The 13,026-nt window shown below is 38.2% G+C and overlaps 1 protein-coding gene across 1 annotated transcript in view; it reads left to right on the forward strand.

Moving 5' to 3' along the window:
* Positions 1-8,087, forward strand: part of LOC126471296 (uncharacterized) — a 172,406-nt gene extending 164,319 nt beyond the window's left edge. Inside the window, exons 14-15 of the mRNA XM_050099416.1 lie at positions 3,393-3,476; positions 8,043-8,087. Of these exons, the coding sequence (XP_049955373.1) occupies positions 3,393-3,476; positions 8,043-8,087 (129 nt within the window). The remainder of the gene's footprint in view (positions 1-3,392; positions 3,477-8,042) is intronic.
* The last annotated feature ends 4,939 nt before the right edge of the window (positions 8,088-13,026 follow it).

Below are 13,026 nucleotides of genomic sequence, written 5' to 3' on the forward strand. Positions count from 1 at the left end.
TCTACCCCTGGGGCCTTGTTTTAACTTAGATCTTTCAGAGCTTTGTTAAATTCTTCTTGCAGTATCATATCTCCCATCTCATCTTCATTTACGTCCACTTCCCTTTCTATAATATTGATTTAAAGTTAATCTTCCTTGTAAAGACCCTCTATATACTCCTTTCAGCTTTCCCTTCTCTGACTAGGACTGGTTTGCCATCTTGAGTTCTTGATATTCATACAGCTGCTTCTCTTTTCTCTAAAGACCTCTTTAATTTTCCTTTGCGGTATCTATGTTTGCTTATGTGAAATGTGCTTCTAACTCTTCCATTTTTTCAGTAGCCATTCCTGCTTAGAAATTTTTCACTTTCTGTCAATCTTTGCTTTCTGCAAAGTTCTACCAAGTGTCTTCCTATTTCATTCCTTTTCCCCAGTCCATATTCACCTCCGATTTTTCTTTCTGTTCCTTTTCCTACTGTCGAATTCCAGTGCTCCATCACAACTAAATTTTCACCTCCTTTAACTATCTGTATAATTTCTTTTATCTCATCATACATTTCTTCAGTCTCTTCATCATCTGCGGAGCTAGTTGGCATGTAAACTTGTACTACTGTGGGAGGCGTGGGCTTCAAGTGTATCTTGGCTATGGTAATGTGTTCACTATGCTGTTCATAATAGCTTACCCACATTCCTGTTTTCTTATTCATTATTAAACCCACTCCTGCATTACCTCTATTTGACTTTGTATTTATAATCCTGTATTTACCTGACCAGAAGTCATGTTCCTCCTGCCACCAAACTTCACTAATTCCCACTATATCTAACTTCAGTCTATCCGTTTCCCTTTTTAAATTTTCTAACTTGCCCGATTAAGGGACCTAACATTCCGATCTGTAGAATGCCAGTTTTGTTTCTCCTGATGACGATGTCCTCCTGAGTAGTCCCTGCCCAGAAATCCGAATGGGGGACTATTTTACCCAAGAGGACACCATCATCATTTAACCATAGAGTAGAGCTGCATGTCCTCGGGGAACATTATGGGTGTAGTTTCTCCTTACTTTCAGCCAGCACACAAGGTTGTTTTGGTTGATGTTACAAGGCCAAATTAGTCAATTATCCAGACTGTTGCCACTGCAACTACTGAAAAGGCTGCTGCCCCTCTTCAGGAACCACACTTTTGCCTGTCCTCTCAACAGATACCGCTCTGTTGTGGTTGCACCTATAGTATGGCTGTCTGTATCATTCAGGCATGCAAGCCATCTCACTGATGGCAAGTTCCATGGTCCATGAGTGGGAGGTTCAGCTGTTTTGCATATTTTCATTCACTGATATTGTATGAGGTAAATAGCAGAGGGCAATTTTTATTATTCCATTCATGGAAGGCATGTGGGAGGTAGAATTATAACACCTCTCTGAATGCTATTATTAGTCACAATTTTATTTTCAAGGTCTCTAGGAGAGCAATATGAAAGTGTCTGAAGAATATTCATAGATTCCATCTTTGAGGCCAGTTTTTGAAATTGTCTAAGTAAGTTCTTGTGAAGCAGTTGACAACGCAGAGATCTATGTTAGCCTTTACTGCCAGCCTGCCAGAGGTATACACAAACAAATGCTTATAACAAAAGAACTCAGCATTTTATGTTGTTGGGTAAATACACAATCAATCCTCACCATTTCATGAACAGCACTGAGTTGTATGGCGCATGCAGCCAAATGTTTCCTGTGAAGCAGGAAGACATAATCTGGATAATCAACACATGGACACCACAAGGAAAGGTGCAATGTGTGCAATGGTTAGCAGAGTTTATATCAGTAACACATGTTCAGCAATGTGCAAGAAGAGAATGGAACATGGCTCCTCCCAGACATACATTTGTCAATGGGACAGATCTCTCTGAGAAATGGGCCATTTCATTTCAGATGCTGAGAAACATCGTAAAATGCTTGGAAATGAGGAGACCATGGAATCTGTATGCGAAGCATTCAGTAGAAGCTCACGTAAATCCATTAAACAACATATTTGGGAACTAGCTGTCCCCCATTCGACGGTACATGACATTGTCCACAAACGTCTCCAGTTGCGTGATTACAACCTCCAGCTTAACATCACATTAAGCTGGAGGATCATCACAGATGATGTGATTTTTTTGTTGAAATGTTGCATCGTATAGATGTCAACAATGACTACCTCAGTGCAGTGCTGTCAGTTATGAATGTACCTTCCACATCTGTGACAGAGGTAACTGACATAATAGTCGAATATGGGGAAGTGAGACTCTAGGAGAAGTGACTGAGCATGAAAAGGACACACTAAAAGTTGATTTGTGGTTGGGACTATGTAAACATGGTCTTGACATGTTGGCAAACTATGCTGTTCCACAGATGCCTCCCGACATAATTTTCCAGCAAGATAGTGCTCCACTCCACTATCATGGGGATGTTACCACATTTCTCCATGAGATGTTTCCTGAGTGTGGGGTGGGAAGGGGGGGGGGGCTCCCATTGTCTGGCTCTATCACCTCACCTCTCCTGATATGACTCCACTAGATTTCTGGATTTCAGTGCATGAGGATTTAACAGGGAAATTGTTTGCAGAACAAAGGTTCAAGATCTGGTAGATTTGAGACAACAGATGTAAGCCACAGTAGAGGCCATAACACCTGTTATACTTATCAACATGTGGGGAGGATTGGACTACTATTTTGATATCTGTTGAGCTACAAATGGTGCCCACATTGAGCTGTACCAACACACATTAAGTGTTTGAGCTCCTGTGTATAGTGTTGGACAAATACAGCTATAAACCTTAATAGTTACAGAAATAAAACAAATGTTTTTGTATACCTCTAACCTGGACACTATGTATGTGCTTGATGTCCCCTTTTGTTCCAATATTTTGTAAAGATCTGACAGTTTGTATCTTATAACACTTCCTCATAGATAACTGCATTGTCTTTAAATGTTTAGAGATTGCTGATCATATTACTTGCTTCGTTATTTACATATAACATGAATAGTAACTGACCTGGAGCACCCTAGAAAACATATACTAGTCTGTGGATGGCCCTCCATTCAGGATAATGTACTGCATTTTGAGCCATTACGAATATTAACATCAGATTCAATAAATTTTTCCTTGGGTGATATTTAATTTCAGTAATGTAGTCTAATTTGGGAATAATAATCATATACTGAAATACCATATTAAAAGGGTAAATGTCATCATTCTAGTGCAGTGAATCTAACTTTTCTTCTAAGAAATGAATGAAATGCGAAACTACAGCATAATGATTTACCCATGGATATGAAACGTCTTGACAGCCAATAAAAGCATACTTACAAGCAGTTTGAATTTGTGAATATTTTATGGTATGTGTTACCAAAACTGAAGCAAATATGTTTTCAAATTTACAGGATGTTTTCAGCAGCCTAATGGAGCTTCTTCCTCCTATGGAAGAGCCTGTCAAGAATTTTTTACCTCTTAGTCAAGATGAAGTGGTAGGTAACCTATATATAACTCCTACTCATCTGCAAACATACTTTTATGTAAAGAGCCAAGAGGGACCTCATTGTCCTCATTGTAAAAATTTAAGTAAAGACCTCATGTAACTAGGAAAGAAGGACGTCGAAAAATGTAGAAATTTTGTGGCACTTGGGCCATAAGAGTAAATTATAGATATTAATTTCTTGAGAACTAGTGGTAGTACAATCTGTGTTACATCAGCAGCCATAACATACTGTATATAAATTTTAAGATTATTGAGACTGCCAGGTAAAGTTGTAAAAAGAATTTTCAGCCTTTGATAAAGCCTTACAAGAAGAAACTTAAGAGATGACCAAGATGGAAAGCAGTGAGACCTTACAGTTCTCTAATTTGGTGATAAATTTTCTTTAAATAAATATGACACATATTTCACAATGCTAGTCTCATGGAAAAATATTCTTTCCCTAAGTATATAATATTGTATAAAAATGGTAAGGCTTTGTAGGAAAAGATCTTGGTAAAGAAGATCTTGTAATTGGGGCTGCAGGCAATAGTACACATAATTTTGAAGAGTACAATGGTCCATGGGCCTCTCCTGCAGTGCAGAGTGAGTTACAGTTTCAAGACTGACTTTACCTTGTGATTTCTTGAACTCCCCCCCCCCCCCTCCCCCCCCTTGCCTTTTTTTTTGTGATAGCCACAGTTGGGACTTGTATTTATTTGTGGTGTGGTGAATAGTCGGAACTTGCATTTATTTGCAGTTTAGCGAATAGATGGGACTTCCATTTATTTGTGGATTGTCGGAGACAGTGATTCAATTTGAACATTACTGGCCAAGACTTAGAAACTTTGGTGTTGTCTACTCTGTATGGGGGTACAAGTGTCAGTCTAAGGACTTCAGTTTTTTAGGGGGCTTGGCACTGTACTTTGCTGATAGTGACAAGGTAGTATCCAATTTATGTTCACAGTTTGTTCAAACAGCAAATACTTGGGATATTTATTTTAATAAAGTCAGTTATTTTATTGCAAACAGTTCTTCTTAGCTCAGTGATGTGAACTAGCTTGTCCCATCATCATCTTAATACTTACTTATTATGTGCCTTCAGGAAATTGGATGAAGTATCCTACTTATTGAACTGGCAGCAATGGATGTGACCATCACCTAGACAACAGTAAGCTCAGGGCAGTTAACTTGCTTGAATTTTAGTTCAAACAGAGTCCTTCTCCTTGAATGAACTGGAATCTGCCGTCTTTACTTCGAAATTTTATAAAGCTCTTGCCATGAATGATCTCAGAGTAGAACAGCTCAAGAAGTTTGGATGGATCACCTTGCAGTGGCTGCTTAAGTTCATGAATGAGTGTGTAGCTACGCTGTATATTCCCAGGCTCTGAAGGAGCATGAGTGATTGTGTTGCTTAAACCTTGTAAGGAGCCTAAAAGCTTTTGTCCAGTATCATTGTTGTGCCACTGTGTGAAGACCTTCAGACACTTGTTCTTAACTGAATTTACAGTATAATTAAAGGAAATCTATTTCTCAACAAGCTGGTTTTCAATCTGGAAAATTGTGCATTTTGTAACACTCAGCTCATTGAATGGGGTAAGATAACTGGAGTTGTGTCTGTTGAACTAAAAGCTACCTATGCCATTATCAATCACAGAAAGATGCTGAAGAAAATTTACCAGCTCACCATTGATTAACAGCTAACATCCTTCCCATGCATAATAGAAGATGTCAGGTCTTTCTCCAGAGTAAGAAGATCAGATGGTGCATACAAAAGCATGGCCTACCACAAGGCAGTGTGCTCACTCCTGCACTTTTTAATATTTACACCAGTGATCAGTCCATTTTGTAACACTCCTGGCATTTCATTTATGTTGACATTACAGCAGTGGCGGCCCAAGGGAAGATGTTTGAAGAGATGGAAGAAAAGTTAAGTTCATCGTTGGATACAGTTAGCCTTTAGAGGTCAGTCACCCAAGGCCAGACCCCAGTGAATCTCAGGTGCATACATTTTACTTATAGAATGGAGAAGACCAGTACAAATTGGACATCACATTGCAAGGCAGACAACTTCAACATTGCCCAACATCTCATTATTTGGCTGTAATTCTTGACTGTTCACTGTACTATAAGAAAAATTGCCATAACACTAGGCTGAAGGTCAGTGCAAGAAATAATATTTTGAAGAAGTGCACAGCCACCTCATGGGGAGCTAGTCAACATGTCCTGTGTTGCTTAGTGCGTATCAGCTGCAGAGTACACCTCACATTTATGGAGGGTAGTGGAGCCTGTGACTCTGTCTGTTTGAATCTTGTTGGGATGTTGAAAGCCAAGTACGAATGCCAAACTGTCTAGATAGTTTGAATACACCCCCAACCCCTGTTCGTGAAAAGCCAACAGTGCAGTCGTTGCCGACGTGGAGCAAATAAAGTAGAGTAATGATTCCCATCATCCAGTGCATAATCATCAAGCTGTAGTTCTGTTGATTGAAATCTAGAAAGAGCTTCATCACTAGGACTCAACCACTGGGAGGGGGGTTGGGGTGTCACATCAGGGTCTAACTGCATCACCAGATGGAAGAGTAATGAGCTCTTTCTGGAATTAGAGGTGTGATGCATTTTTCCTAACGGACATAAATATGCAATAGTGCACTTACAAGGGGTGTAAGACCCATTTAACTACTTCCAATCTTTTCTAAACTTGAGGAAGTTGCATAAATTAGAAAACCATTTGTTTTTCATAATACAGTTTGTTAATTTCCTCTCACTTTAACTTTTGCTAAGGTTTCTCTATAGAGAAAGCCATAATAATTTCCTATACGAAGTCCTAAAACAGCAAAGCAAAAAACATTGTCCTGTTGGTATTGTGTCATGAGATAGGCTTCATCTAACCAGACATGCAGGAATGAAAAATAGAAGCACCTCAGCATCCGCCAAACCTAACATGTCCTTAGCCTGGACATCCACTGGGGCCATATTCATCCGACTAACATGTTATCCATATTGCCATACGACTACGACCGACTGCTGAAGCTCATCCACTGCAGCCGAGTAAAATCTGACACATGGCTGGCCGCCTGTGAGTTCATGAGACAACTGAACTTCTTTGTTGGACAATGGATAGTGATTGATTGGTACATTCTAGAAAATGCATACCTCGTGATACAAAGAAACAACTGAAGTAGAAGGGATATTGGTTTAGTCTTATACTAAGCAAATGCAATTGATGAGAAGAATTTCACCACTACCATGCAGAACTGAAGACAGAGACAAGGAAACATTTTTCAGCTACTACATGATGCAGATGGAAGCATTTCAGTGTATTCTTACAGCTATTCAGCTTGCAATTACAAAATGATGGACGTACAGGGAAACTATACAACCTGAAGAATGTTTTGGTTTAGCATAGAGGTAACTTGCACATGCATTTAATGATCACAAATTAAAAAGACTGTACAGTCTTTTAAACAATATTCCCAAACTTTATTACAAAGTAGTTTGCAAAAAAATGTAGAACAATGGATAGCTCATTGTAGTACCTACACACATTGTGTACACAATAGATAAAACATTTTATTTAAGAGTCTGTGCTGTTGTCTGAGAAATTTGACAGGTAGGTGGACACATAGGCATATGGACCACTTAATTTGCGTCAAGTTAGTGAGCAACTGTAGCATTTTTATCACTGTATCATCAAGTAGACTGTTTTTCTTAAAAAATTAAAAAAAAATAAAGTTACTCCCAGTCAGTGTGTATGTATGACATGCACTGCTCAGTGATTGAGAAGATATAATATACCATATGACATTGGTAAGCACAGCAGGTGGTTCTTCACCTACAAGAGCTTGTTGCAGTTTATGATGAACTGCAAGTTTTTTGTGGATAGGTATGTTCTTTAAAATTGTTGCAAGCTCATTAAAAACATGTAATCGCTTATTCCTTCAAAGCAGCATTGCTGCAAATGATTTCAACTTTTCCTGCTCTATTGCCAGAAATGAGTCGTCATATATATCTGGCTGTGGTTTGAGTTTGTTGCTGACATTTCATGTGGACGGGTTAGGCAGAGCTTCCACGCTTCTTGGCACAAAAATTGATGACAAAACAATACGTTGGCTACAAACCATGAGCGAGCTGTTGGAATGACGGACGATTGCTTGTTGAAGATGCATATTATGTAGCAGATGCAAGTTCTCCTTGTGATATATCAGATACAATATTGCTTTCTACTTCAAAGTCAGCATTGCATGATATCACTTTCTTGGAAGGAGAAACAGCACCATGGAGCTTTCTATGTTCAGTAGTGTCCTTCAGGAATAGCATAGTTTCGAAGTGTGGCCATGAGGTAATCTCCTCTACAAGTGTCTTGTCTCCACTCCTTGTAGAAATTTGTTGCACTCTCTGCTAAAAACATCCCTTAAGCATTGCCGTTTCTTCTCTGCCACAACAGCTGAAATAAACGAAAGTGAAATAAGTTATAGCTAGACAAGAAATTTAAAACAATACAAATAAGTGTCACCCAGTCACAAATAACATCAACAAGTAATAGTGTGTTACATTATTTAACCATATCATTATTATAGAGATTGTTGGGTGTTGCATTATATGGTGTCACTGAAACTATGTAATGTTTCCACGGGCATCTGCAGGTGATCTTCAGACAATGATGTTGATAGTAACCTTCATCTTGTGAAGGTCATAAGGAGGTGCTCCATGAAAATATTGCATAATGTTAGTGTTACCATTCAACACAAATTGCTACAATCTCAAAAATATTTACTACACTGGGAAAAAGTCAGACAGCATATGCCATTGTTTGTTGCAGGTACCTGGCAAACAATCCTTCTTTCAGAACACCATTATATTAATTTACAGTATCAGACTTTATGGTTGGGAGAATAGTGAAGGAAACAGAACAAGTGATTTGAGATAATATCGGCATTTTCACATCTCTCTCTCTCTCTCTCTCTCTCTCTCTCTCTCTCTCCAAAGAAGCAAGAAGCCAACGTCAAGCCAATAGTAATTGGTTTTTGTGAGAAATGACTGTTTATTCAATATATGTCATGTATATTAGTACCAGGGTCTAGTAAAAATTTGTCATGTGCTCAGTAAATATGATCACACAATATTATGTTTTTCGCAAAGTTATGATTAGTATTTCCACTTACCTTGCATCTTCACTTCATCTGCAACTTTCAGACCAGTTCCCTCCATAAGCTGTGGTGGTGATACCTCTTGAATTCCATATCCCACAGTGGCCTGTTCTCATTCACATTATTAACTTCTCTATGTCTTTAGCTGATGACTAAGTACAAAACATACACAGACACAGGCAGAGTTTCAAAGATGTTTTAAATTATGTGTAAAGTTTGTTGGGAGTTGCAAGATTATATTGCTTAATGAGTAGGCTAAGACAGCATTTTAAATTTTAAAATTTGGACAATAACTTCACAAAATATTCAAAATCAGAATTTTGTTTCCTCCTGTAAGAATTTAGATAGGCAACCTGCAAATGGATCTGGGTACTGTGCCCCAGGTTTCGGAATACTTGTTTAGCAATATAGATGCTGTATGTGCCTTGGGAGAAATGAATAAAATAAAACAAAAATATACCCAGTAATTGAAAGAAAGCACAGTTCACACCCATCCACAAGAAGAGTACTGCAAGTAGTCCTCAAAACCAACATCAAATATCATTGACATCTCTTAGCTGCACTAGTTCTCAGCTCACATGCCTTGAGGTATCTTGTACCTGCTTACCAACATGGAAGTCATGTAAAACCCTACTGTTGCTTTTCTCATATCACATCCTGAAAGCCATGATCAAGGTAATCAGGTAAATGCTGAAAAGCACTTGACTTAGTACTACATCAGGTACAATCATATGGGGGCGCCCATACAATAGTTTGTGGTGTGTGTGTGTGGGGGGGGGGGGGGGGGGAAGGACTAGATTAGGGGCTATGGAGTATTTTTAATATTTTGGAAGACGAGTGGCAACTTCTAAGTAACCATAAATAAGTTCCATTTGCGACCCTGGTAAAAACCTGCATAATACCGACTTGTAAATCATTTTCTTGGAAGAAAAACATCTGACTACACTATATTTTTTCCTGTCCCTGAGAGCTGGGGGAGATTCTCCCTTGCCCCTGGTTATGGGTGCCCTTGTACCGGGTATCAAAGAAAATTTGTGATTGGATTGAGGATTTCTTGGTAGAGATGACATAGCATGTTAGTTGGATGAAAAGTCATGTAGAAGTAACTTCAGGCATGCCACAGGGAAGTATTTGGGGCCCTTGCTGTTCATGTTGTGTATTAATAGTGTGACAGACAATATTATTAATAACCTCAGACTTTTTGTAGATGATAAAGTTTTCTGTAGTGAAGTCGTACCTGAGTAATGCTGCACGAATATTCAGTCTGATCTTCATAAGATTCCAAAGTGGTGAAAAGTTTGTCAATTTGCTTTAAACGTTGAGAAATGGAAGTTTCTGCACTTCACAAAACACAAAAAACTAGTATCTCATGACTAAAATAATAAGTTAGAATTGGAATCAGTCATCTCATACGTGAATGTAAAAGTTTGTGGGGATATGAAATGGAATAAGTCACATAAGATCAGTTGTAGCAAAGCAGGTGACACACTTCAGTTTATTGACGGGATACTGGGAAAATACAGTCAATCTGTGAAGGAGAATTCATACAAAACTCTCATGTTACCCATCCCAAAATATTGTTCAAGTTCGTGAGACACATACCAGACAGAAATAACAAGATATTGAGAATGTATATGAGGTAAGGCAGCACTAACAGTTACAGGTTTCTTGGAACCAAAGGTGGGCATGATAGAAAAAACGAAAAACCTAAGCTTGCAGGTGTTCAATGATAGATGTCAATTATTGTGCAAAAGCTCACTTAATAAGTTCCAAAAACCAATATTATGTGATGATGCCAGGAATATATGAAAGCATCTCATTGAGACATTGAAGACAAGAGTAAACTAAACACAGCTTACACAAAGGCATTTATGCAGCCATCTTTCCTGCACTCCATAAGCAAATGGATTAGGAAGAAATCGAAATACATGGCGCACTGGAAAGTTTCCTCTGACCATGCGTTTCACTGTGGATTGCAGGTTATGAATGTAACTGGACATCTAGAAATAAGTAAAAGCCTCTTGGAAAGAAAAACGACAAAAAAAAATTGACAAATACTGTACATCAGCACCATGTGACTCCTCACTTCTGTCATAAAAATGACAGTGACATATAAAAGATTTCACTTGATGGACTATAATGAGAAGAAGTGCATGTCACATAAAATAAATATGTACCAATTACAGCCTAATTTTATTCTTCCATGGACCAATTTTACAAGAATATTGAACGTGTTTTACTAACACCAGTCTGTTAAAAACAGCACAACCTCAGTTGAATGATTAGTTATTAGTGTACAATACTGTTTTGTTTATAATCCCTTGACAAGAAGTTATTTGCTAAGTAAACAGCTAGTGATACCCTGTTCATTCATTTATCAACTCAATGACTGTACCCATTATACACATACTGTGATGTACCTACATGCGTGACAAGCACTCTAGGCGTTAGACATTAATCAGCAGAATATCCCATTGAGATATGTGATTCATTAACTTCACTTTTTGGTACTGGTCACAGTTGCTAATTCATTGACTTAATTGTATCACTGTCCTCAAATACTGTGACCTTTTTTAATTTTTGTTAACATTTTCGTACCATGGAGTGGCCATATCTCAGACTAATTTAATCATTGAGGGGTCTGCCCATTCTCCCAGTGTAAAGAGTCTTCTTTTCTTCTGCGAAACAATACTTTGTCATAGAGAACATAGTAATTTTGCAAATGCTAATGTCTCTATAGTAATTTTGCAACTGCAAATGTCCCTTTTTCCAATTCAGGATGTCATCTTATTAGTGTCCTAACTGTCTGCTCACACATCTCATCTTCTTTTCGGTTGTAACATTTTTCATATTTATAAGCTCTAGAAGTGTCCTTTTAACTCATTTGTCCTTTTGCTTTCTTCCATACAGTCTGTCATTCTTAACAAGTATATGCATCTACATTGGCTTCTCCTTTGCTGTGTTTAATCTATAGGACAAACTGTTTGAGAGAACAGCATCCACTGAACTAATTGACATGGAGAAGTTCGCACTCTTTTAAAAGTCAAACAAAGCTCATCAATACAATACTTCAGTGGTGCCACACACAGGAAGAATGTCATCAATCTCCAAATGATAGATGGGAAATCTTTTTGAAAATGCCATAATTCTGTTTGCACAAGGTGAGGGTACAAGAATTAAAGCCTAGTTTACATGATGACATTGGATTGTGCCACTCGTTGTGTGGAATGAGTTGCACAAAAATGGTTTCATATTTGACGGTAGACACAGCAAAACCAGTATATACTTCAGCTTCATTGTTTTGTGGGTTCCTGAGTCATGTCTGAAATGAAAGTTTTGGCAGCTGCACATCGCACGAGTTGTGACGGAGTTAAAGTTTGTTGCATGGCATCACTGCTAAGAAAAAAAAAAAGAAACTTGTTTTGATTCGTGAGTGGATGAAGAAAAGTTGTCAGCTCAGTTGCTCAGCGTCCTTGCTGAAATAATTTGTAATGGAAGACCCAAGAAGTTCTTTTAATTATCTTAGAATGTCACCAGAACTGTTAATGTTTCTTCTAAAGAGAGTTAATTATGCAGTAAGTAATACAGATATTGTAATGCCTGAAGCACTGTCGCCAGAACTGAAATTACATATCACATTGCATGCACTCGGCATGCTATAAGATGCAGTTTTAGTTGGTGATGATGCTTTTTCATTAACACCAATAATTGTTAACATTAACAGCAGTAATTATTCGAAGCAGGCCGCATTAAGAAGAGAATAACTTGCAAACTACTATCTTGAAGATAGATCTGTACAGTGGCAATATTTCAAAATTCAAACATTTGTGAATGGGGATCACTACTGTGACGTTTTAAATAGATGAATATTGAATAAACAATGTAGCTTCTTGATTTGCATAGCCTTCCCTCCTGTCAACAATATTCCTTAAAAAAAAAGATTGGGCCAACTCAAATGATGGGTTTTTAGTCTTGTAGACAAGAGCGTTTCTACAGTTAGAATTACATTTGCTTGTATTTTTCTTAATTCAGTTGTATATGAGCTCCTAATTTAATAATAAATTCATTGCAACCTGTCTCAGGAGCTGCAATATGTTGCCGGCCAGAGTGGCCGTGCGGTTCTAGGCGCTACAGTCTGGAGCCGAGCGACGTCTACAGTCGCAGATTCGAATCCTGCCTCGGGCATGGATGTGTGTGATGTCCTTAGGTTAGTTAGGTTTAATTAGTTCTAAGTTCTAGGCGACTGATGACCTCAGAAGTTAAGTCGCATAGTGCTCAGAGCCATTTGAACCATTTTTGCAATATGTTGCTTATTTTTGTAACCAGCATCACTGAAATCCCACAAACACCTGTGCAAAGCATAGATATCCAAAAAGCAAACATTATTCTCTGTTCTGCACTTCATATTTCAGTT

The sequence above is a fragment of the Schistocerca serialis genome, chromosome 3 (assembly GCF_023864345.2).
Source record: "Schistocerca serialis cubense isolate TAMUIC-IGC-003099 chromosome 3, iqSchSeri2.2, whole genome shotgun sequence".
Lineage (NCBI taxonomy): Eukaryota > Metazoa > Arthropoda > Insecta > Orthoptera > Acrididae > Schistocerca > Schistocerca serialis.